A 27,641-nucleotide genomic window follows, 5' to 3' on the forward strand; every position below is an offset into this window, starting at 1 on the left:
GAACCTGAAGTATTACTATTGGAATTTCATATTCTTCCCTAAAAGATCCAAATGGAATAAATAAGAATACACTCAAAATTACATAAATATACATTCATTTTTATCTAAAAAGTTTTAATATTAATGTTTGTTTTTTATATAATAAGTTTTAATATTGTTGTGTGCTCTGGTCATTATTATTATTGTTATTAAATTTTTTATATTTAATTAGTTAATGTACAGTAGTTTATTAATAGGTAATTTTATTTTAGTTTTAGTCATTTTAGTACTTCAACTTAAACTTGTTTTATTTCAATTAGTTGCCAAGCCAACAAAAGTTTGTTCAAGTTTTCTCATATTTATAATTTATTTTATTTTAGCTTTATTTCGTGAAATTGTATGGTAAGAAAAAAAATAAAAAAAAATAAAAAAAATACACATTTGTTGCAAAAATCTTCCAACAATTTTCCCCAACTAAATTTACAGAGGTTTAACAATTAGCTTGCTTTTTACGGTACTGATTAAAAAAAAATCCAAATGCATAAACTGATATTCTTAAAAAACAAAACAAAAAAACAATTCAATAAAAAGAGAGAATTTCAGTTTACTAAGTAGAGCGATCAACTGCTTCGAGAATTAATGTAACGGCATACTAACTGTGATTTTCCACTAAATATTAAAAAAATACCACTTGAAGGTATAATTCAACAGAACAAATTAAATCCATTTTGATGTGTGCTATTCAGAGACTCTCTAACCGTCTCTGTCAGAGGCATTAGCTGAAGGTATGCTATCATCCAGGTCCGGGATATTGAGCAGGGTCGCCCTCTCGTCTCTCTGCACCACCATCTTCAGCTTGCCCTTTGACCTCTCGATCAGTTTCTTAGCATCGATCAGGGACAGATTCTCAGTCACAGTGCCATTAATCTAGATGAAGAGTAATGAAAGAAAAGATGTCAACATCATACAAAAGTCTGCAGTCGTTCAGAATTCGTCGCTTCACACACTCTTCCATCTGTTTCCCCTCCCCTACAGGTGCTCGTTTATCTTACCTTGAGCACTACGTCTCCCTCCTGTATGTTTCCGTCTCGGGCTGCCAGGCTCTCGGGGGAAATGTCCTTTACGAAGATGTGGCTGGCCAGGCGAAGCCCGTATTCTGCTTACAGAGTAAACCGCAGAAACACATACACAATGTTAGCATACGTTAGTTATAAAGAGGCTTTTTGTCTGACGTAAACCTGCATACAGCACAATGTCAGACTTTATATTATTTGTATTGAAAACATTTATATTAAATTTGAAAAGTGTGAACTTATATTAAAAACTTAGGTATTTAATTTGAAAAATGCAAATTAGAAGCATTGTCACCAGTGGTCTCAGACTTTTGGAATCAATGTACATTTAATTTATTTTCAAAAATATTTGAAATGTACTAATTTTATTCATCATATGAAAGACTTTCTTTCACAGAGTGCACTAATTACTTTAATCAAATTTATTAATTTTATGGATCACGGTGAAAGACTTTTACTTTCACAGAATGCTCTAATTACTCCAAAAACATAATCAGTTGATTATATAACATTAAATTAGATAGAGTTTATTTGCAAAAACAGATAACTGTTTTCATTAATGTTCTTAAATCATGTTTTTATTGTGTTACTTAGCTGTATTTTGTTAGATTATTATTATTTAATCAAAACAACTCAATTGCAGTTTGATTGATATTAATTGGAATGCAGGACAAAAAATAAATAAAAACATGATTTTTGAACATAACTGTTCTGTTTTTGCAAATGAACTCTTCATTTATTTTTAAACAATTCATTTTAACTTATCTAAAAATTGGTCTTATTTATTTATTTACTTAAAAGTGCAAATTAAAAGCATTTTCAGTAGTGATGACTTATTTATTAATTAACTATAATCATATACATATATATATATATATATATATATATATATATATATATATATATATATATAGTAATTTTTCAAATTAACTTCTTACTTAAATATATCAGACTTATTTATGTATATTTTGTATTGAAAATATTCAAATTAGATTAAAAAGTGAAAATTAAAAGCATTTTTACACTTTTTAGTCTCCAGCTTTTATTTATTTATTGATTGATTGATTGATTGATATGTGATTATGTTGTTTCGTGCAGCACTTTCACTTTCACAGTGGGCAGATCAGCTGGAAACTTGTTGCGTCATAAGGGCTGTTCACACCAAGAACGATAATTCTAACGATAAAGTCGTAGTGTGGTCCATCCTACAACTATAACGACACAGAGGAACGATATCGTTGGCATCATTTCCAGAACAATTTTTTCTAGCTGATGAACGATGAAAACATCAGAATCCACCCAACTTTAAAGAGCTTGAGCATTTAAAGCGTCAGGTGATATAATAGTTTCTAATAACCAGAACATTATCATCAGTTGGTGTGGATGCTAATATTAGTTATTGTTATAGTTACCATTCTTGGTGAGAACGAGCCTTTAGTGATGTGAAACTGCTTGGGAACAACAGTGATATAATTTGTAAGACAAAGTGATTGGGCGACACCGGTTGGCAGGGTCGAAGCGGCCATGTTCACCTTCATTCTTGCGGGACTTGATGAGGGTGACCTTGGCTGGGCGTGGGGGGAGGTTGGAGGACACAGAGTGGCGGTCCGAGCGTGGGGACAGACTCCTCTCTCTGGAGCCGCTGCGCTCTCTGTCTCGGTCCCTCCTCCCGCCCAGCCGGTCACCCCTGCTGCTCCTCCGGCCCGTGGCTCCGCCCCCGCTGTAGGCACTCGGCCCGCTCCGTGCGCTCCGGGACTCATAGATCTCATCTTCGTAGCTGTCGTCGTCCTCGTCGTGCTCCGACATGGTCTCACGTTCACCCGTGCGGCCCATGGGGATCTGCACCTTCCTCTTTCTCCTGATGGTCTGCATAGAGCAAGAAACAGACATGATTATTTGCAACAATCTCAATTTTTGGGCGTATTTTTTTTTTTTATCTCTAATGTGTCTCTAAAACGTTCTCTTATGGGATTTCGGTGCAAAATAAATCAATAAAAGTGGGTCTTTTAATTTGCACTTTTCCTATTTAATACAAACATTTTTTGTTTTTTTATTTTGTATTTTTGTGATAAAAATACAATTAATGAATTAAAGTCTGAGACCACTCGTAAAAAAAATTAAATATGAACTTTCCTAATTTAACTTAAATTTGAAAGAAAATGACAAATTAAAAAAGAAGAAAAAAAAAATTGGGGCATATTTTTCATCTCTAATCTTATGCATTTTAGTGCAAAATAAATCAATAAAAGTAGGTCTTTTAATTTACACTTTAATTATATACTAATTTAATGTATAAATAAATAAGTCTAAGTTGCTTTGGATAAAAGAGTCTGCTAAATGACTAAATGTAAATAAATAAATCTGAGACCACTAGTCAAAATAATTTCACTCTGCACTTTCCTAATTTAACACAAATGTTTAAATAAAAGTACAAATTATATAAATAACTAAAAACTCTAAGGCAAATTTGAAAATTTCCCTCTCTCTCATTCTCTCTCTCTCTACATATATATATATATATATTTATTTCCATTCTATGTAAATGCCCTTGAATGTTATTATGCAGTCTTATGCTAATTTGACACGGCATGATTACTTTCACATGATGAATCTGTGGCTTAATGCAAGAAGCTAGAGCAAAAGAATAAATGAAAAGGGCCTACGTACTATTTTTGCATTCTTCCCACTTTTCCGAAGTTGCTGCACTGCATACGCATGATCCACGTTATCCATGGAGACGGCGTTGACCATCACCACTCTGTCATTCTCCCTGCCGGGGGCAAAGAGAGCAGAAAGCAGTAAGCAAAAGTGCCACTCCAACTGATCCCAGCGCAAGATGGAGCAAAGCTTGATCAGCAGCCCTGTGCGCTCATGCATTTACATGGTAAGAAACTCCGTAAGGGTGAAAAGCAGTTTTCAGCTTATTTAATAAAAATTTTTAAAAAAGATGATGTATTATATAAATCAAATGATTAAAATTTCTGGACAATTTCAATACAAAATTAACTAAACTAATAGTCAGAGCACTAGTGAAAACACTTTTAATTTGCACTTTTCTAATGTAATACATATGTTTTCGATAAAAATAAATTAATATTTTGAGAGCACTAGTGAAAATGCTTTGAATTTGCACTTTTCTAATTTAAAACATCAAAACATGTATCAATTTCAACTCAAATTCGGGATTTAAATTGGAGCTGAACTGGCATTCTCATGGTAAAGAGGGTCAGAAATGAGTCTTACTGCAGCAGGCCCTCGGCTGGGCCTCCCTTCAGCACATCAGATATGACGATGGACGTCTCCCCGCTCTGGAAGTGAGGGTTATCCCTCCCGCCTGAGATAGCGATCCCGAAGCCAAACCCCGGAGCCTGCGAGACACACAACGACATGTTAACAAACAGACGAGGGGGAAACCAAAACATTCAAAACAGCCAGGAAGAGCTGGAGAGGGACAGAATGGGACAGAGAGAATGAAAAGATAAGATGGGAGATATGGGACGAGAAGAGGAGGAAGATAAATGAGGCGATGTGATGGTCAGAGAGATACAGAGAAGGGCGGAGAGATAGAAAGATCCCATCACAGATATAAAGAGGAGAAAAACAATACGGACCTCAAGTCTGCAACAGCACTTAAACGAATCACTTAAACAATTTTAACAGTGACAGCTAACAGGTAATGTGAATTATTAGTAGCGCTGTTAAACGATTAATCACGATTAAATCGCATCCGAAATAAAAGTTTTTATTTGCGTAATTATATATATTTATATATAAATACACACAGTATATATTTTGAAAATATTTACATGTATATTCATATAATAAATAAATATATTTAATATATAAAAATAAAATTTTTCTGAAATGTATACGTGCATGTGTGTATTTATATATACACATAATAAATATACACAGTACACATACATATATTATGTAAACAAAAACTTTTATTTTGGATGTGATTAATCCCGATTAATTGATTGACAGCACTAATTATTAGGTATTATAAAGTAACGTATTGGTTTTTGAAATGACACCATGATAACACCGTGTCCTAACTACACGCGACGCGACTAGATTCCAGCGACAAACAATTTGGGTGTCCACACTAAACGCGACGAGACAGAATCAATCAAATATCACAGCCAATCAGAAGCGTGTGTGGGCGGGCACTCTGGAAGCGCACTGCTCTCGCAACAAAATGGACAAGTTTATAATCAAATTCATAAATATTAAACCCTTTTAGCCTCACTAAATGTACATACTGAGTGACTGATACCATCTTTGTTATGGAATACGCTTGTTGGTTCACATCGTGTTTGCAGTTTTAACGGACATGTTTGCTTTAATTTATTTTCAAGATCTGAGGTAAACTATCTGCTGTTGCTTTCAATAAGGCTTTAAATGTCTCTTAATATGATATTCAAACTCACTTTAGACACTGAATACAGCACATAATCAGTACCCGAGATCAACATTGTCATAGTTTGTATGCTGTTGTTCCAGCTGCGACGTCGCGGAAATAGAAACCGTTTCTAAATTAGAAATTTTGCGATATCTTTTAATCGCGTGTTGCGGCATCGCGTGTAATACATCTAGTTAGGACACGGTGTAATACTTTAACGCAGATAACTGATATAATGCACATTATTGTAGTGTCTTCTCTTCCAGGTCAACGATGGTGGATCAACAGTTTGTAGTCAAATGTTAAACTGTCAACATGTTCATAGCTGGTCAGCACTACAAAGGCACTGCATGGCTGCAACGCGTTAGCTAAGCGTGTACATCTACGCATCTTAAAGGTGCAGTGTGTCGATTTTAGCGGCATCTAGTAGTTGAGGTTGCTTATATACTTGTTCTTATCTTGTTCTTGCTAAAAAGACCCCATAAAAGTGTTTGACGAGTGGTTTCTTTCCTGTTTTGAGGTATCTCCTGGATCTGGATTACGTAATCAGATTCCAAAAATTAAGTAGCCGTAATTAGAGTACATTGCCTTTTAAAATACACGTAATCAGACTACAGTAATCTTTTTTTACATGATTACATATTATTCACACAAGTCTTTCTTATAGGCAAGGTTTTGTCTTTCAAAGCCTATTGACAGCACTAATTTATATATATATATATATATATATATATATAATTTTTTGTCTTGTTCAGTTGGCAGATTTTCTTCCCTTGTTCTTGCTGACAGACCCCATAAACGTGTTTAAGTGATTTCTTTGTTTTGAGATATTTCCTATTCAAATGATCTGTGTGCCTTCATAGATATTTTTGGCTTTACGCATTGAACGCGGCACCAAGTGTACATTATATGCAAGCAATGTGACAAAACTACAACACAAAAGTTACTTAACTTTCCTCAAAATGCATTTAGCAACTTATGGAGTAACCCTAAACATTACAAATTAAAAACTTCTTAATAACCATACAATATAAATTTACCAGAGAAGCTACATTTTTCATCATTCTTACAAAAGAGTATTTTGTCTGGTTCCTGATTTTTTTTTTCCCACTTATGCATAAAGATCCGGTAAATGTGTTTGCTGAGTGGTTTGTTTCCCATTCGAGGTATTTCCTATTGAAATAAGTTTTCGTAGAAGCCTTTTTTTTAGGCTTAAGATAATCGTTTACATCAAACTCTGACTTTTACTAGTCAGAGTTTACATATCATGAGGTCTTTAAAACAAGTAGAAAAAAAAAAACTGTTAAAGGAACACAACACAACACAATTATGTCAGAAATAATATAAGATAAGCAAGATATTCACAGACAAGTTAAACAAGACAATATCATCTGAATGATTCTACTGTTAATTCTGAGAGATTTTTTCTAAGAATAGAGAAATTACACCGATCAAACAAACAAGTTTTTATACTGGGATTCCAGACACAAATCAACAGAGACGTTTAAATGCTCACCCTGTGTAGAGTTACAGTGTGCTGTTCCCATATTACGGTCTCCTCCATTGCTGCACTCTGTATTGAGAGAAAGAAAAAAACAGAAAGAAAGAGATTAATAGAGAAACACACAAATCGTTAGATTACCATCAACAAGTTTAATTGGTTACATTCCCACACGGCCTAAAGGATGCGGATGCATTCATTAAAACCAAGCGGGTTACACACACATTCAGAAATGTCTTTGAAGGAGTCTCAGCGCTTAACATCCGTAAAAGCATTCGGAAATCCTCCATGGTGTGTAAATGATCTTCCTACACGTTATGTAACAGACAAGGAAAAAACAAAGGTGGTGCATTCTCATGCTATAGGCTTGAGGAGAAGAAAGGACTGGGAAAAACGTCTCTGCTGACATCCACCGAAGCCACCTGAGGTGCTCAAACACTGATTTATTCATTTATTTCTCCATGGCTTCTGCAATGCAGTCATTGCGAATAGCAGATTCACACAGTCACAGCAACAACGCCAACGCCGCACCAATTGTGCTCCTATAGATCATAAGATCACTGGGCAAAACAGTCACAATCTAATCACATGTAGCTGTATGCAAGCGATAATGGCTGTTACTGCAAAATAAACAGCAGCAGGGTGAAGCAGAGAGTTTAGATGCGAGTTTCATGGTTTAAACTGTAAGCATGAAGGATTGTGGGTTGTAGCTCTAGAAACTGTGCCGCCCACTCAATCACACCCGTGGCAAGACCTCAAGTGTGGAAATCCATGAAGGATGAGGAATGTCAGCGGTGTCAGGACCGGAGACAGCACCTGGCAGGATATCCACCACTACACACACACACACACACTCACTCATCTATTAATAGTGAATCTTCACTCTCTCCTCATACAAGATTTTTCATTTCACTAAAGACGAATCTGTCATGTGATCAACAAGACCATTTGTTAAAACTTCAACCTAAATTTACAAGGATGTTTATTTACTGTATGTTTAGGGACGGACAAAAACAACCTTTGAGTGTTAATAAGCAAAGTTAAAATGAGTAATAATAATAATAATAAAAAAAACACTCACGTCAACTAATTCCAATTATTATTATTACAAATTATATACTATAAATCTAGATAAATTAACGAACAACGAAATAAAGAAAATTATATTAAACTAATTAAAATATTTAAAAAAATATTTTCAAATATTAAAAATAATATTCTAATACTAAACTCTTCCCATTACATAAAATAATTATTTATACACTTTCAGTTTTATTTACATACTATTATAGCACTTTAGATTTAGACTATTTAGATTTATTTTTATTTCAGTTTTAGCTTTGGTAGTCTTAGTATTTCAACTTATATATTTATATACACACACACAAAATATACAGTATATTCATACTTCAGTTGTATTTCAGCTTTATTTTAAAATCAACTTATTTTAATTAGTTTTAAGAATGATAACACCACTCTATAAAATATACAGTGATAAACAGCATTAGTTACTTTATCAATAAATTACTATAAAAGCCTAATGGCTCAAATATAACACACAAATTCTGACTATAATTTAGGCTTTACATTATTAAATGATCCCAAACATCAATAGGACAGATTTCAACATTCAAAAGTAAGGCGTATGTCTGCAAATCCACAGGTACAGTATGCTGGGACGAGGCTTTGTAACAAATGGAAACAGTGATGAGAGGTTGATGACTTTCTGTGTGAAGCCTGAACGATCGGCTCCTGACCTCACGGTGATAGAGGAAGGATGAATGACGTCCCCGTGTCACATCTTCACGAGCTGAGAGATCAAGTCTCGGTCCATCCGTCTGCTGCCTTTGACCTCGCAGATAATAACTCAGGTCTCGCCCGCTTCACGGCTCAGAGCTCTCTTCACATCGGGCCCGTCTCAATCCGCACACATCTTGTTAGCGCACAGCTAGTTAAACAGATCTACTACACCCTGACAGCAAGAGTTATGGTTATCGGTCTCTTGCCAAGGCTAAAAAAACGACTGTAACTCGACCGCACTCTGATCCCTTTAATCTCAAAAGCGCCAGTGAATGAATTCTGAAGATCAAGCAGTTTTGGTTCGACTTGCACACTAATCTGACCAAATGAAGTCTTTTTGCGGCATCTACAGAGTCACTTTGTGGTCTTTTATTCACCATCCGTATCTGTAGTCTCTATCGGGACAGGTTGAATATGCCGTTTCCTTCTGGAAGATCTGACGCTCCTCACCATATCGCTCTCCGAATGCAGGCACATCAGCCAATCAAGCTCCGTTTGACGATTATAGTGTAATGAAACATGACTGACGGACTAGGAATTAATATAAAAACCAGAGCAAGAAATAATAGGGAGGGAGGAAGAAGAGAGAATCCGAGGGCAGTGCGTTGTGGGAAATGTGCTGACCTAGGGGACAATTACTGCAAGCTCAACCCTTCACCTGTGCCCTGCATGGCAATGAGGAGCTGCTGGGATCGATCGGTGCTATTAACATAACCTGCATCTCTCCGAGGCTTGTTAAAGCCACAGCTACTCTCAGCGGGATAGTGGTGCTGCACAAAAACATAACCTAGACACAACTATACTAAAAAAGAATGACTTTAGTTTGGTAAGATGCCATATTAATTTTTTTGTGATGCATATAAACATGAGGCCAACTAGTCAACTCAATAGAAGCAGTGCTCAAAAGAGGATGAATTTGGAGCTGCAATTTCTCCAAGAAGGTTTCAGCATGGCATGATAAATGTTAAATACAAATACTTTTAGAAATGTTATGCAAAAGCGTCACTAGCAAACTGGACAGACAAAACTTTGCAAATATATTTGTCAATAAAATTACAGTAGACAAATAAAATAAGGCTGCACTGAAATTAATATTCTGGATCATACGAATAAGCTGATAACTATTATTATTATTTCCATCATCATCAATAAATTCATATTACCGTTTTATAAAATTAATAAAAAATCTAATAAAACAGTGAAAGCTAAAATAATTCATTTTAAATTCTAAAAGTGAATTTTGGCATCACAGCAATGAACAATGAGAAACAAAGTGTCAAGTTTTAAATGATTATTTTAAAAAAGAATTTAAAGAAAGATGAATTCACAGGCTTCAAAAAAGTGTGCATTAGACTTTAAATGAATAACTAGAAAAGAAAAAAACAATATATTTTCCTCAAATTTTCCTAATTAAATGTACATAAAACATGGGTTTTAAAAATGAGACAAAATCTGAATGGAATGCATGAACTGATGAAACTATACACCTTGAATCCAACGTATTGTAAGTTTTAAAGCAACGCAATCAATGGTTTAATCCATGAACCTGCAATGCAGCAGATCACAGCAACTGAATGTGATCAGAGAAAATTATTAAACACAAACCAATAGCTAGAGTACTCCTTCAAAATGATTCAAGGACTTTAAAAAAAACAGCTTAAACTGACAAACTAATTGAGGAAAGATGACTACAAGAGAGATTTCATATCAGCCCATGACATATGCTAGAATCGAACCTGTGTCCTTGTGAGTACAACAGCTCCTTTCAGTGAACTAGGACGTCACTCAGCCCTCTCAGATTCAGTCAGGGACTCCACATCACTGCGTTTATTCCCTAACAAGCCCATTTCATCACGTGGAGGGAAGTGAATTAGAAATTCCATCTGCCTCTTGTACAATCTATTCCATTCCTCTCTCCCTTGTTGAATGTTAAAAAGTGTAAACGTTCAGTGCATCCACCAGAGATGGCCAATTCCAAGTGTTCTGTAACTAATGCTACTTACGCTGAACGAGCGCACTCGAGATCTGTCAGATCTGCCGGCCGGGGCATTAGACAGTCACTCTACGGAACAACAGGCTGAATCATAGAAATCTTCCGTACAAGAAAAACCAAACAGCATAGGGAGACATTAATCCAGCGAGTCAAAGCCTCAAGAGCAAGTGTAACACCACAAGAGAACGTCCTTGAAAGATGATTCACATGAACTGTTTATTTGTCTTCTCAAAGATGCATTACATACTCTGTTGCAGCATTTAAAGGGACAGTTCACTAAAAAATGGAAACTCTATCTTAATTTACTCATGTTGTTTTGTATGAGACAAAAGAAGGTATTCAAGAAATGTCTCAGTGGTCCAATAAGGTCTTGAAACATTTGAGACATTCTTCAAAATGTATTCTTTAATGTTCTGCAGAATAAAGTCGGTCATGGAACAACAAGAATGAATAAATGATCACAGATTTTTTAGGCAACATCACATGTATTCTTCATAGAGAATGAAATCCCAGAATGCACTGCAATGGACCATTGACACTCCTAATTGAGATTGTAGATAGAGTGTCAATGGTCCATTTGAGAGATAGGTGGTGGTAATGCACTTATAAGTCTGCGATCTGTCGTAAAGCAAGAAGATGATGCGTCACGTGCCGGATGTTGTGAACATGCTCAGGAGAGTTGGACGTTGCGGTGTATCAGAGGTAAAAAATAAAAATAAAAATAGAAATACTGTTCAGTTTCTTGCACAGATCGATCGTTTCGTGTATTTAGACCTCAATGTATCATCGCGAGCCGCAGGGTTTAATTTGGTTTTGTCTGTGTATGTTTTTTTGCCTCTCAAAGCCTTGGAGCCCATTGACTGCCATTATATGACTGACAGACTGCAACGGTTTGAGTTAAAAATCTTTGTTTGTGTTCTACTGAAGAAACAAAGTCACCTACATCTTGGATGCCCTGGAGGTAAGAAGATAAACATCAAATTTTCATTTTTGGATGAACTATCCCTTTAACTGTTCATTTATCTTAACATGCTAATGTCCAACTCCACTGAGATAAATGGCGTATTCCTGGTATGAACATTTTTATTTTAATAATACTACCTCCTAAAATATCAAATTTTGGCCAAATTGTAATGCATTATGAGTCCTTTTGCGGAAATGCAATCCCAGAAATGCACTGCAAAAAGCTCAATGGAAAATGAGAAAGTCTGTTAATAAGTATAAAAAACAATTTAACGTAACATGCTAATATCAAACTCAAATTGTGTTTTGCATCTCCATTTGGTCTTGCAGAGTTCCATATCACACACTTATGAGGTTCTGTATAAGCTATAATGCCACCTAAACATGTAGGCAGTAAACAGTGAGGTAAGCTTACTAGGTTTTGAACAGAGCTTTGGAGTTATCCTGTTAACCACAAGATTACTCTTCCCTCAGTTCCTCCTATCGGTCTAGGCAAGCTGCCAGCCGGCTCCAGAGTTGGAGGGTAAGAAAAGAAACTAACACAGTATCAAGTAGTACAAATGGTTTGTTGTCTCAACCCAGACAGCTTCAAAAATATATAAGCTGTAAAGAAAATACAAAGGCCTCTATGTATACATAAATATATTTTACACACAAAACATTGGCAGAAACCCCACTTGAGGGGAACACACTACGATACTTTGGGCAATCTTAAATATTCACAAACAGCAGCGTGCAAAACTGAAGCCCGGCCGGGAAAAGTTTGCACTCTAGAGAGCAAAAGGGGGGTTGAGAGGATTTATGCCCATCTTAAGGCTGATCGGTGCTGTAAAAACGCTGATGCAACATACCCTGCACCATTTTTGTCAGAATTTATGGGTGGTTTTCATCGGCCAGCCGAAAAGCTAACAAAGGGACCACTTGATTCCTGTTGACAGTAAATCTTAGTTCACAGTTTCCTCTGAAGTTTCAGTTAAGTTTACACGCATGGAAAAGCACTTAAGAGATTCACCAGTCTACTTTTAATGGTAGAACATGACTGGGCAATACCATTCCTGACTTTTACAGCTACATTCATGACTTTTGTTTGGTTCTTCAGCTGCCGAATTCAAATAAACATGCACAACAAACTCTGATTCTGTGTGTTCAAGTTCCATGTTGCTGCTTTAACTGAAAAAAAGGTCCATTTTACTTTGGTTAACAGCTAAAGGAGGCAAAAACCCGATGAGGCAGCATTTTGAGGTTGTGTTTGTATATGTAAAGATTTGTAGCACTGTAGCTACTTGCACTAATTGGTCTTGAAAGCAGAAAGAATGGAGTGAGAGGGAAAGAGAAGGTTCTCATTTTCTAATTGACTGCTGTGTCTCGCACCAATCATTTGTCAATAAACCTTCTTCCAGTAACTTCCAGGCAAGATTAACCATGAAAAAAAGATATGGGTAATGGTAAGCTAATAAGGTTAGTTCACCCCAAAATGAAAATTCTGTCATTAATTACTCACCCTCATGTCGTTCCAAACGCGTAAGACCTTCGATCATCTTCGGAACACAAATTAAGATATTTTTGATATAGTGTCTTCTGCCATTTTGGAGAGTACCAAGACGCACGTGCGCGCTTTCCCCAGAATGTAATCATTGTAATCAGAGTTGTTTACGTTCAGATTACGTTGATTATGTTCTGGGGCACTCTCCAAAATGCCGGAATACGGTAACTCGGGGAGAAGAATTGTTGAATAAATTGTTATTTTTGTTTTCTTTGCGCATAAAAAGTTTTCTCGTAGCTTCTCAAAATTGAAGTTGAGCCACTGATGACACATGGACTGTTTCTGTAGTCTTTTAAAGTCTCACTCCATTTCTCACCATACTATAAAACAACCAGCAAGTACGAAATGAGCACGGTCGACCTTCACTTTTACTCCATGTACTGTCAAAAATGAAACATAGGCAGTAATCAAACGCCTCATGTCACACATGTCATAAAAGTATTCCTTCGTGACGGGAATCACTGTAACGACCGTCCTGCCGCTGCTGTATAAACGTATGAGAGTCCAGTGGGCTCCAGATTCATTTTGACAGATTTCCTCAATCAAGAGATTCCCACGCTAGAGATAAAACTTCATTGCATCAATTCATCAACCCGCTCAAGTAGCGAATTGCTCATCTGAGGAAAGTCGTGATGACAAGGTTACGAAACAAGTTATTTGCTGAAGATGACACCACTTTGAACAGCTTTTGGGGTGTTTTTGAAGCATTAACCTAAGAGTTGTTGTTTGCCATGTAACCAAAGTTTTACTTGTGATGGACAAGACAACAGCTTACCATGTGAATAAAGATTTAGTTTGAACTTGTCTCTCTAATGCAAATATCATGGTTGAGAAATACTTGAATGAAGAACTGGCTCCCTTTCAGTTAGTGATTCAGTAACATATTTGGCAAAAAACAAGAAATTCAAAAATCATTGACTTAAAAAGTAGCCAGACTCAGGCTCCAAATGAATCATTACTGCACAGACTCATGCTCCAAATAAATCTCTACTGGTCAGACTCGGGATCCTAATGAATCATTACTGCGCAGTGTCGGGCTCCAAATGAATCACTACTGCTCAGATTCGGGCTCCTAATGAATCACTACTGCTCAGATTCAAGCTCCTAATGAATCACTACTGCTCAGACTTGTGCTTCAAATGATTCACTACTGCTCCGACTCAAGCTCCTAATGAATCACTACTGCTTAGACTCAGGCCCCTAATGAATCACTACTGCTCAGACTCAGGCTCCTAATGAATCACTACTGCTCAGACTCGGGCTTCAAATGACATCACTACTGTTCAGACTCATGCCCCAAATGACATCACTACTGTTCAGACTCAAGCTCCTAATTAAATCACTACTGCTCAGACTCAAACTCCTAATGAATCACTACTGCTCAGACTCGGGCTCCAAATGATTGACCACTGCTCAGACTCGGGCTCCAAATGATTGACCACTGCTCAGACTCGGGCTTCAAATGATTCGCTACTGCTCAGACTCAAGCTCATAATGAATCACTACTGCTCAGACTCAAGCTCCTAATGAATCACTACTGCTCAGACTCAAGCTCCTAATGAATCACTGCTGCTCAGACTCAAGCTCCTAATGATTCACTACTGCTCAGACTCAAGCTCCTAATGATTCACTACTGCTCAGACTCAAGCTCCTAATGAATCACTGCCGCTCAGACTCAAGCTCCTAATGATTCACTACTGCTCAGACTCGGGCTCCAAATGAATTATTACTGCACCGACTCGGGCTCCAAATTATATTACTGGTGCAAGTTTTGTGCAGGTGACGTGGATAAGCTACAACATGTAAACATGTCAGCAGTGTGGACGCACTTCACTGTCACCAAAAATGATGGTAGAGAATATGTACAATTTATTAGGGCGAAATACCAAGAAGCGACTTGCTGCTGACTTACCATTACGACTGATTCAACTGATTACCTAAGAACACAACACCACAAATAGCATTAAGAGATCAATTACCAAAACCCCAAATTTAATTACTGAAACATTATTTTCAGGTTGTTGAAATCAGAATTGAAGCGGTCACTCCCCACTGGAAGTTTAATTGGAATTTTAATGAGCAGAAGAGGAATTTCTGATTTGGACATCTAGTAATGTGTAGCATTGCACATTTGAACCCTACATGGGTTTTTTTTCCAAAGAGGACATTGTGCCTGTATAAGTGTAGTGTAAATCAAACTGGATAAATGCGTCCACTGTTTGCACACATTATAATTCTAAATCTGTGTTCCCAGAAGGACAGGTTGCACATTCACCTACGCCTTGGTCAATCAAATCTTCATAGTGCAGAAAGAATACTGGCTTGACTGGCAGCCAATGCTCTATACTGTCAGAGGTCTGGAGGCATGGGCAGCCATGGACCCTCTCACAGATGGATCGGACAGCTGAACCCAGTCATAACGAGAGGTAAGGGCCAAACAATTCCAACAGGAATCTACCCAAGTCATTTTAATTAATGATACAGAACAGGGGGTGGAAGGGGTTATCAATTCTGAAGGAGACGGAAAAAGTAAATTATAGGAAGATGCACAGATGGTGTACATATCTGTGGTTTTTATGTAACGACAACTATATGGGGGCGATCTGACAGGGAGAATGGTGAAACTCAGATCTGGGATAATTGGCTTGCAAGCGGCATGCAAAAAATCCTTGCGCAAGTTCAAACTTGGCCTTCTAATAGTCCGACTCTGGAGACTCTTTCAGAGATAACACCAAGACCTGAGATACCCCATTAAAACTGCAAAAGATATCTGCATCATTAGGGTGGAAATGTGACAGAGTTGTGTGAGTGATTCTTTGCTTACCACCAAGAGGCCTCTTTGTAATGCGTGACTGAGGCATTGCGAATAGTAAGTGTCAAGCTCTTCCTAACTGCTAACAGTCATTACTATGCTGGTGTGAACCGAGAGGCAGGGATTCAGCGTCTTTTAAAATCTGGATATGCAGCACATTATCCCTCACCACAGGAGAGTGAAATCGAGAGAGCGAAACGGAGGAAGCAAAAGGGAGGATCTAAAAATAGCTCTCTCGTTGTCGCCATCGGGTTCAGATGCAGGGAACTAGCGGGCCGCGATGCGGACGACATGAAGATGACGTTCAGGGGAGACGGTAGGAGACACGCAGCTGTAATAGGCTAATTCACGGTGTCTACAAGTACTATTAGCGAATTTCAACGAAGCTGTGCAAGTGTATGTGCAGGTCTGGGATGATAGGGAGCTAATCCAGAATTGAACGCAGTGGTACCAAATTAGATACTATGTTGGCCACTGAAAAAAAAAGAGGAGCTTTGATTCACAAAGTTGTGGAGAAATGACCTACTTTTCTCTCAGTGCTACAAGAAGAAAACAGTGTTCACGATAGAAGAAAAGTAGGAATGCACAATACTTTGGAATCATAGCGGTATCAGCTGATATCAGTATTTTTTTATCGTTATTAGTCACCATTGGCTCATTTTCACCATTTATTGGGGAATTTTATTTTACTTTTTGCCATCATCTAGCACTAACTAGGGATAAAAAGTGGTTTGTATGCTTTTTTAAACTATTTATTAAAAAATGAACTGGTGCAGTATTGTAGAATTTTTTGAATGAACTTTAATCCACCAAGAGTGGCGCAAATAATGGGCAAAAATATGCAGGAAAAAATTGGAAATGAAATTACCCCTGCAGACCCTCACAACTGCCCGTCAAGGTCAATAAGTCAAAATATCAGATCATTTTACTTTTTCATGACATGGCAGGGTTAGTTTAGGTTGTAAAATGCTGAGTGGTTCAACTCCACAAAAAGCATAGAATTTATGAATTAAAACTTAATGTAGCTATTTTTTTTACACTGAAAAATATATTTAAAACTTAAATTTAAAATTAAATTACCATAATAAAAATACCTTTAATAATCTATGGTTAATATGACCAAGAATATTCAGAAATTAAGAAAGTAAATCAGGTCTGTTTTGATTGATGTTAAGTTTAAATCAGAATTAGTAACCGTCAACATATTTTACCAAAAAATTCCAGAAAACCGTACATAGAGCATCAGGTAACAATCAAACAAGGGTTAAGTGTTAGCTGAGCCAGACAGAGCAGGAGCTGCATTGGACAGTGCAAACAAATGCACTCAGAGAACATTGCGTATGTTGACTGAAAGCCAAAAGTAGATGAGGAGGGTGGAAAAACATCCAAATGTCTCTCTTAAACACACACACACACCACCTCTGGATCTGGCATCAGTCCGTAACACGTAGGAGCTGATGACTGATGACTTCAGAAATGGAGAAAGATGTGTCTCAAAGTGCTGACAATGGCTAAAAGCCCCAATCCAGGAGCATGTGATCCAGCTATTCAAACGAAGGAGCAGGAAAGCTCACAGCAAGGGGAGGTGGTTCCCAGAGGACGTAGCGACATCCTGCACATACGAACCACGGCAACGTCACTGCAGATTTACGGCGCTAAAGACACGCCAAACACTGCAGCTAAATGAAAACTAACAGCTTGCCTGAGCCTACCCTCAATTTGCACAACTGTTGGAGCACTTGTTGTACTCCTCCGAAGTATTAAGAAACTACAACACACCAAAGGTTTAATGTGTTGCATTCAGCATTTGACCAGAGCCAAATCAGGTTCAACTTGAATGCAAGTTACTTGCTCATGACAGAAATCCAACGTTATCACAAAAATAACATCAAGAAAATTACTTACAGCCATTAGATCATCTCAGAAGAACCAGAAGCATATCTGTAGCTTTCTTCAGTCACATGCATGCTACAAAACTAGGGTCCCGCAGACCCGTGTGCACGCCAGCAAGCCTCCAGCCCTCATACTGAACCTGGCTGATCACAGCGAGATCCCCGATTCAATCGGCACGAGGCGGGGGAGGGAGGAAGATAGTGCAGAGAGAGGGGGGAAGGGAGGGAGAGAGTGAGAGGTACAGACAAAAAAGAGAGAGTCCCAACCCTGCCCCGATGTATCAAGCGGTGGCCAGCCGAGAACAGCAAGTTACTGTTCAATCACTTCAGAAAAGAGATGAGGCACATCCACCGACCGCATTGATTTGCTGAGCAGCTCAGGCGCTTATAAATAGTACTCCGCACACTTCCAGTAAAGTTGCATGGGTTTGTTCAAATCGCGGTTTATGCTCGCCAACCTCTTCACGGCAAAAGCGAGTCGCTGAAGTAAATCCCCGTGGCCTGGCACCGTTCGAGTGAGTAAGTGCGAGTGTGTGTACTGAGCTGCAGCAGTGCTTCACTGTAGAACTGCTCTGCTCAGTAGAGCACAGATCCATCTGCAGTAGAAAGTGCTGTATCGGTGTTAACCCTTTCAGTGCCACAGGAGGAGGACAACACTCCGAAATCACTCTAGTACTCCACAGGCTACGAAGCCTGCAGGTAAATGCCAATACTGGAGCAGAGCATGGAAATGCAATGCTGGAAGTCTTCGTAATGCAATCGCTTTTTCTCATTTCTTAGGTGTAGATACTTTTGAGGTACTTGTTCATGCATTCAGCCAATCATAATCCAAGTTAAATAGTGAACGTCTTTCCTATTTCTCATAATTTCAGTGAAAATACCAAGATTGAATGGATAGTATTGCCAAAAGTGAAAAATGTGTCATTTATTCACCTTCATTTCGTTCCAAACTTATATGACTTTATGTTTCGCAGAAGAAACTAATATGTTTTGATGGACATTGGGGTCCAAACAACATTATCTTGTGAAAGAAAAATCACATAGTTTGGGAACAACATAAGGGGAGAAACTTTCATTTTTGGGTGAACTATCCCTTTAACAAATTAATAAGTTTGGCAGTATTATTTAACACTCGAGTTCAAAACATAAAACAGTAATACTTCAATATGGATAAGCCATACGTGAAGAACAGTAGAATGCTTTAGTGGCACCTAAGCTTCATCCATCTCACTTGAAACCCGCTGTGTACATGCCTGCCTCTAAAATCCCTAAAAATGTAGGAAATGCAGTAGGCACGTGTAGCTCTTTTGACAGGCTGTCAGGCTGGAACGCAAGGCCCGGAGTGATGACAGATTCCACACACGTTTTCCTTTCCTCACTCCTTCACGCTGTTTAGCACAGCTACAACATGGGACTTCTTCACTATCAATAGACCAGACCAGAGTTCATATACCATGTTCATTGCTATTCAAATGCAGTATGTGAGGTAGCCTACTGATAGAGGCAAATGGTGAATAAACAGGTCTTTCTGCTGAAGCAGTGCCATTTGAAGCCCAACCAACTAGTCTTGTGCTTGTAGGATACAGGTTGTGTCAGCATTTAACTAGCTAAAACATAAGCACTGTTATATCCCAAAGGTTTTTGTTAGTTATTAAAAGTTTGCATATTTGATTCAAATTTCATAGAATTTCAGATTGATTCATGCACCATACAGTGAGTTCAGTGCAGAAGTACCATCTTCCTCAGTTCGGCAACATGAGACAGTCTGGCAAACATACGTTTTGTCAGCTATCTCCATACTGCCAGCTCGCTGCACCTCATTCCGAAAGCCACTCGGCAGCGTTGTGACATATGTCTGTGCTAGAGCATTGAACGTAGTAGAAAAACCACACTGATCTGAGAAGATGCTTTTAAGTAGCTGCAGACAGTCAGTCTTAAAACTCAAACTTGCTAATTAATCTGCTGTGTTAGTGGTCATTCACAAAGCATGTGCTTTTGCATAAAAAAATAAAATAAATACATTTAAAAAAACATAAGATGCAGGGCAATGGAATAAAAAAAAAATTGAGTTGGTTTTGTCTTGAGCGAACGTAAACAGCTGATGATGACAATACATGTGTAACAGTACATTGGATCTGTGCGTTAGGTCTTATAGTCACAGCAGCCTAATATTCCTGCTGCTTTCTGTGCCATTAATGTTTATCAGTGAACAAAAGACAAGAAAAAAAATAATAAAATCACTCCCCGATTAGTCCGAATAAGGACTAATCTTTATTTTATTTATAGATAGCTACACTCTAACACCGTGTCCTAACTACACGCGACGCAGCGACACACGATAAAAGCTATCTTTTCCAAGTTAATCAGAGTTTTTGTCCTAACTTGCTGCGACGGCGATGCGCGAAATTTCTAATTCAGAAACGGTTTCTATTTCCGCAACGTCACGGCTGGAACAATAACATACAAAGTATATGACAGTAGATAATCTCAGGTGATTATGTGCTTCATTCAAAGTTAAACGTGTCCAATATGAGTTTAAATATCATATTGCGTGACCTTATAGCCATACTGAAAGCAACAATAGATAGTTTACCTCAGATCTTGACAATTAATTAAAGCGAAGATGTACTTTAAAACAGTGACTCACTGCGAACCAACAAGTGTATTCCATGTCAAGATGTTATCAGTCACTCAGTATGTACATTTAATGATGTTAAAAAGGTTTAATATTTATGAATTCATTAGAAACGTATCCATTTCGTTGTGAGAGCAGTGCGCTTCCAGAGAGAGCCCGCCCACACACGCTTCTGATTGACTGTGATATTTGATTGATTCTGTCACGTCGTCGCGTCGCATCTGGTGTGGACACCCAAATTGCTTGTCGCTGGAATCTTGTCGCGTCGCGTGTAGTTAAAAAAATGTGTAAAAAATGCAAGGTTAAATACAACCCAGTGTTGGGTAAATATTGGACAGAACACATGCTGGGTTGTTTTCAACCAACAGTTGGGTTAAATGTTTAACCCAACCTTCTGGGCAGTAACCCAAACGCTGGGTCTAAACAACCCAATCGCTGGGTTCGTCCATATTTTACCCAGCGCTGGGTTGCATTTTTTTAAATCATTATTTTGTTTATTTTAAATTCGATTTCAATTTCTGCACCTAAACTGTGTTCAGTTGTATTTACTTGCTCTACTATTAATTCGTTTATTTGACTGTTTACTTCTCTTTAATAATGTTTGAAATCTATAATAGTTAGTCTAGTTGTTTTTGCTGTGGTATTTTTGTTAAAACCATAGGCAAAAAAAATGTTTTACAAAAAGATAAAAGAATAAATGTGTTTGATATCTAAATGTTTGACTTCATTCTTTTATATCTTATTGGAATGGAAACTGGGAATCATTAAGGAATGGAATTGATAAGGGTTAAATGATAAGGGCTAAAATTCTAATGATTCCCAATCCAACTGACAAGCCATACTACTGTATGGAAATCAATACCATGTTTAAGGTTATGTTGGTATGAACTGATCTCAAAGCAGCATGTAAGACTGACATCGTCCACATCCGCTGAAGGACTTCTTTGGGGGTGAAAAACAGGAAAAACGTGACACTGCTGAAGCCTCCACTGTATCGAAAAGGCTATATATAGCTGAAGGCTGCTGATTCTACAGTATTATAAAGAGCCCATAGGTAATGATTAGGGCTCAGGTTTCACGGGAGCAAGGGGACACGGTATGGATGGATGGATGGATGGATGGATGCTGTAGTTCATTTCCATTCAATGACCTCTGGCAGTGACATTCACATAGTTTGGAGAAAACGTGCATGCAAGTTCTGTAGGAATGTAAAAATCACTTTCTCAATGCAAGTAAATTCTTCACACCAAGGCCGAAAATGACTAACAAAAAGAAATCAGACGCTATAAAAAGCATCCAATAGAAAGGAAGAATTTCTGAATGACAGCAAATGATGTTGCTATAGTAGCCTTGATTCCTCAAGGACATTTAACATCTTTTATAAGCTGTGTCCTCCATGAAAAAGTGCACTGAATAAAAGTTGGTGGTGAGTAACTTAATTTTTGGTTGAACTATCCCTTTAAGACTGCTGCACCTGAAGTGTGCTGGATCTCATGTAGGGGAAGTCATTGGGAGGCAGTTATTTTAGGTTCTCAGCTGGTATCAGAGGGGGAGACAGGGAATCTCTGATGATGGCCAGACCACCGGCAACGTCACACTTGTGCCTGAAAGATCACGTCAGGGATCACTCACTTCCTGTCATTCCACTGTGACACGGCTAACATTAGATCGCTCACTTAATGGAATCACATGCTTCAACTCACATGTGATAACCAGAGAACATAATCACAAATTTACAAAGCCCGAACTGTTTAATAATAGAGATGCCACAGGCTACAGGTCGCACAGCCATTGGAATCAGTGGATGGCTTTTGTACAAAATTGAGAGTTTAAAGTTTATAGTCATTGGCTGATGTTATAAATTGATATTATGAGTGCTAACATTTTCCCATACCACAGTATTGAACAGTATTTTATTCCAGGGATGCATCATTAGTGAAATTCTAGACAATAGCAATAAGCCAATTAATATTATAATCTATATTTAAAACAAAATAATTGGTATGCTACAAGTGAATTTAAAATATGTGAAAAATTAATCAATTAATATTTTCTGTCAAACAGGCAATATTGTAAATCTATACTTACATTTTAAAATAAAAGCAAAACATACTGAACACTAAAACAAAATGTTGGCATGCTACAAGTCCATTTAAAAGCTGAAATGAATTAATTGAAATAAATGAACTGTAATAAATGGGTAATATCATACATTTATACTAACTTGTTAATTAAAAAAAAATACTAAAAACAAAAACAGTCTGCATGCTACAAGTGAATTTAAAATAAGCAGAAATTAATAAATTAAATTTATTAAATTAATTAATTAAATTTAATTAATCTTATAAATCTATACTTATACTAAATTATCAGAATAATATAAGATTTATAATATTGCACTTTTATTGCATCGATTATCAGTCATAATGCGAAAATAGCTATGAAGTAAAAATATCCACAATCAGTGCAACCCTAAAAAAATCTTTAAAATGTATCAGCGGATGCTCAGAAGGAAACAAATCAGAACTTTTAGATGAGACAGTGACTCTTTAAATCCAGCCGACTGCAACCGACTCCACTCGCACTCAGAGTGCATGGTGGGAGTTATCAGAGACCTCCACGGAGCCCAGAGAGGAACGGGAACGCACTGATAACAGCTGTCCCAGACAAAGACTCGACCCCCCGATAAACACACACCTTCTCCCCTGCTGAACAAAAGCAGGAGGGTCGGCTCCAGCAAGATACAGCTATCAGGCTCTCGTTTCATGCAATCAATTCAGAGGATTAACAAGGACACACGACCGATCGCAGTTGTGCTCCGAACTCGTGCAAACAGCCTCTAATGAAAGCGCGCAATTGCAAATACGTCATACACGCACATCTTTTGGACCGTTTACAGATGAAATGCTATTTTAATGAATCCCAAAGAGTAAAAAATGGCCTCATTTAGAGAAGCAGAATAATTGTGCGCTTGTACTGGAGTCGTATAAATAGGCACGTGTCTCGGGACGCTGCATCTAAAATTGACAGAGGCAAAATTAAAGTGGCCAAATGAAAACAAGTCTGTTCATGCATCCAAAAAGCTCAGTCTACATGAAGCCACTGACCATGAGCTTTCTAGACACTAATAAGGGTCCAAACGCTTTCTGTCCACTTCCTTAATTGGCACGAATAAGGTTTTTTTTTTGTTTTGTTTTGTGTAGAGATTCACTTTTATTAAATTCTGGTCAATACCGATGGGCCAAAATACTGATACAGACACACAGATAATTCTTTTGATAACCTATAAATTAAAACCTGACATTAAAATTCTTTACTATTTGGTCAAAATAAATTAAATAAAATGCCTTTAAATTAATAATTTTATTTAGGCACTACAACATTACAATGTACAGTATTAAAAAATCTTAATTTTGAGATTTGCTAAATAATATTTAGATTTGTTTAATATTTTATTATATTATTAGTTTTTTTTTTAAAGATTAACATTAAGTGAAAAAATGGTGAAAATGGGAATAAACAATTAAATATACAATATAGACTGGTATTAAAAAGGGTTTGATAACATTAGCCATCATGAACTAACAATGAACAATAACATCCTGAAACATTTGATAAATCTAGGCTAATATATACTATAATTTATAAATATACTGATGTGTTTATATAATAAATATACTTTATTTTGGAAATAAAACATTACATTTTCATTTATACCCTTGTGGGAAAGATTTTTGAAAGAAGACATTTTTACAATGATTTTAACATCATTACAAAATATTATCAATGTTAGAAACAACTGTGCTGTTTAATATTTTTGTGGAAACCATGATACATACTGTCACAGGATTCTTTGATGAATAGAATTTTCAAAAGAACAGCATTTATTTGAAATAATCTTTTGTAGCATTATAAAAGTCTTTACTATCGCTTTTGACCAATTTAACGCATCCTTGCATAAAAAGTATGAATTTATTTGAATTTATTTTGATGGTATACACGTATGTACGTATTAACAATCTAGATAAATAAATGCTGTAAAAAAAATTTCACAATTGGTTCCTGATGCCTAATGAATTAAACAAAGTTCTGTCATGAAACTCTAGATGGCACAGTCTGATAGGTCTAACTCAATCTGATATAATGACATCATTACTCACATGGCACAGCTGATTGGTTTCTTTTCATGTCAGCAGCCAATGAGCTCACAGCTTGACATTAAAATACTTGGTTAGTGTGTGCACTTCAGAAACCCTCCTCCTTTCCCAGCTCCACCTGTATAGATCAGGGTGATTTTATGTATGTTATATAGTGGGGATATTTCATATATGCTATATGCGCAGCAGTAGTATTTCTTACAAACTCACAGTAGCATGTTGTGGATGTATCGGTAGTAGCAAATAGTGTTGTCAAAAGACCCGGTACTTCGGTACCAAGTCGGTACTAAAAAAATTAAAATGTCACGGTACCAGGTTTTTTTAAGTACAGGTGGTACAGAGTACCCAGTCAACCCGGTTCTTGATGCGTACGGCCCTATGATTTACGCGATGCAGAAAACACGGACGGAATCTCGGGAGTCCAGCTTTAAAAACGGAATTTACAGTTTAGCACGGAATGTCACGGAATTTGTCAAAGTTTGGATGAATTCATCAAAAGTAGGTCATTACACTTAAATCAAATCGCGATATGGACTAGTATCTGTAAATATAAAGCCGCAAAAGTCGATTCAAATATGAATCCCGCATGTTCTGCGAGTCTCTGTGTGAATGAAAGTTTTTTTTTTTTTTTACATACACTGAAGCACGCCTGACGCTCGCGGTAATTTCAGCATCTGCCGTCTCAATGAGGACATAAATACATAAACAACATCTACAGAACTTCTCTGAGAGTCACTTCACGAGCATTTTACCATTTCATTTGAGTAAACCTATCCTCATATCATATAGCTACACACAGGAATTTAAAGGTATTCACGGCAACCCGTCAAAATAAAGGTTTATCTTAAAGACATTGTGCCAGAAATATATTACTATTATTTAGTAGAATGTATGTAATACTATTACTACTGTTGAAAAAATTAATAAATCTTTATTTTTTAAGAAATCTCCTCACAATATTTCTTCCATATTTTAATTTTAATAGTAAATCCCCTTTATTTACCAAAAAAATTTAATGTGTTTAAATTTAATTAATTAAAAGACAAATTAAATTGGTACGGAGAACCGTGGATTTTCATTGGTATCGGTACCGAATACTGAAATTTTGGTACCGTGACAACACTAGTAGCAAATCTTGTTACTTGCTCTGCAACAGCAGCATAGCAGATCTATTCCGCCAAGAACAAACACATTAACATTATCACGTATATTACCATGCTAAACTCTCTGAGATTTGTCATGACAGAACTAATGGTTCGGAATTGAACTAATGAATTGAAACTTACTGTAAAGTGTTACCAAAATCTCTAATATCAACTGAAAATGACATACCAAATAATGATTAAAAATGTGTCAGTCACCAACATTCAGACTGAATGTTTATTGAGTCAATGAAATCCTAAAAAGAAACCGGATGGCCTCGGCCCGTATCACTACATCCACACAACTTGTTTTCCCGAAACCAGTTCGACAGGTCACTGGAACGAAACAATGAGATCAGGTATGTCAGGTATGGGGCGTCTCCTTGCACTCTCACACTATCAGTGTGTGTTTCACTGTTTACATTACAGCATCTGGCTCACGTCCAGGAGATAGCGTGGTGAGAAATACTACACCAGACAGCAGAAAGTCAAGGACTCGTTAACCCTGGTGTCATAGCTGATCTTTGAACCCTCGTGCCGCCACAAACCTGGTGAGGATGCCAGAGTTATACACACACAAAAACACAAATTACTACGGAACACACCCTTATATAACTCAGCTAAACTTGATGTGTAATGTTACGTTGTGCTTGCGCAAAATGACGTATGTCAACTTTCCCTGTGTTACGTAAGTTAGTTTCAGAATGAGAGGGAGGAGAGTGAAACAACAGAAGGTTTCTGACTATGTGGCCTCAGTGCGCAGGATGAATTTTAAATCCCTGGCTTTGATGTTCAGGACCATTTCTGCTGCAGGGCTCTACACTTACTTTATTTTTTTAGGAACACTCATGCCCGTGAGTTAACATTTTTAAGGGGTAAGGCAAAGCTGATAAGTAGGCAAAAGTGAATTAAGAATTAGTTCAGACTTCAGAAATAGGCTATTAAATTAACTATGCTAATAAGACTCAGACAAAAAAGAACCACCTTTACAGAACAAAACCGAATCATCTTTTAAATCTATTCACTAAAATTATTCAGATTCATACGTACACCAACCCATTTGCAGACGAGATGCCTAATTTGTTCAGTTAGTTCACAAAGGAGGTGATTTGTTCATTCAAATTAATCAACAAATTATTTGCTTAATTGTTCAGTTTGTCCATGAACCAGTTGCTTCATTTGTTCAGTTCATTCATAAACGATATGAACCAGTCTGTTCAGTTGTATCAAGAATGAGATACCTCGTTTGTTCAGTTCATTCACCAACAAGATGCTATATTTGTTCAGTTTTTCCAAGAATGAGATGCTTTGTTTGTTCATTTTAGTCATGAACGAGATTTACAGATTCATTTAGTTTGTTCACAAACAAAATGTTTAATTGAATCAGTCTGATTTGTTCAGTTCGTTCAAACAAGATGCTTCGTTGATTCGGTTTGACCGAGAATGAGATACTTTGTTCATTTTAGTCATGACCAAGATGTACCGATTCACTTTGTTTGTTCAAAAACAAAACACTTGGATGAATCAGTTGTCTCAGGAATGAGATGCCTCTTTTGTTCAGTTTGACCAAGAACAAGACGCTTCATTTAATTCATTCAGAATCAGGTTTTCATGAATTGGGTGCTTTGCTCATTCAATTTGTTGTCAAATTAGTTGCTTAAAACAAGATGTCTCAGTTCACTCAAGAATGAAATGCCTCATTTGTTCAGTTCGTTCACCAAGAATCTGCTTCATTTGTTCAGTTTG

At 37.1% G+C, this 27,641-nt stretch overlaps 1 protein-coding gene across 13 annotated transcripts in view; it reads right to left on the reverse strand.

Moving 5' to 3' along the window:
* The window catches only part of tjp1b (tight junction protein 1b), a 104,043-nt gene that overhangs the window by 26,505 nt on the left and 49,897 nt on the right, over positions 1-27,641 (reverse strand). For 7 of the 13 annotated variants that reach the window (XM_058767536.1, XM_058767537.1, XM_058767540.1 and 4 more), the window contains 6 exons: positions 6,974-7,030; positions 4,296-4,420; positions 3,720-3,822; positions 2,585-2,918; positions 1,032-1,138; positions 738-906 (listed from right to left, as the gene is read on the reverse strand). In XM_058767536.1, the coding sequence (XP_058623519.1) occupies positions 738-906; positions 1,032-1,138; positions 2,585-2,918; positions 3,720-3,822; positions 4,296-4,420; positions 6,974-7,030 (895 nt within the window). Of the gene's footprint in view, positions 1-737; positions 907-1,031; positions 1,139-2,584; positions 2,919-3,719; positions 3,823-4,295; positions 4,421-6,973; positions 7,031-17,974; positions 18,111-27,641 lie in introns of those variants that run through there. The other 6 variants (XM_058767535.1, XM_058767546.1, XM_058767538.1 and 3 more) reach the window with 2 other exon arrangements.

Source organism: Onychostoma macrolepis, chromosome 25, assembly GCF_012432095.1.
Source record: "Onychostoma macrolepis isolate SWU-2019 chromosome 25, ASM1243209v1, whole genome shotgun sequence".
Classification (NCBI taxonomy): domain Eukaryota; kingdom Metazoa; phylum Chordata; class Actinopteri; order Cypriniformes; family Cyprinidae; genus Onychostoma; species Onychostoma macrolepis.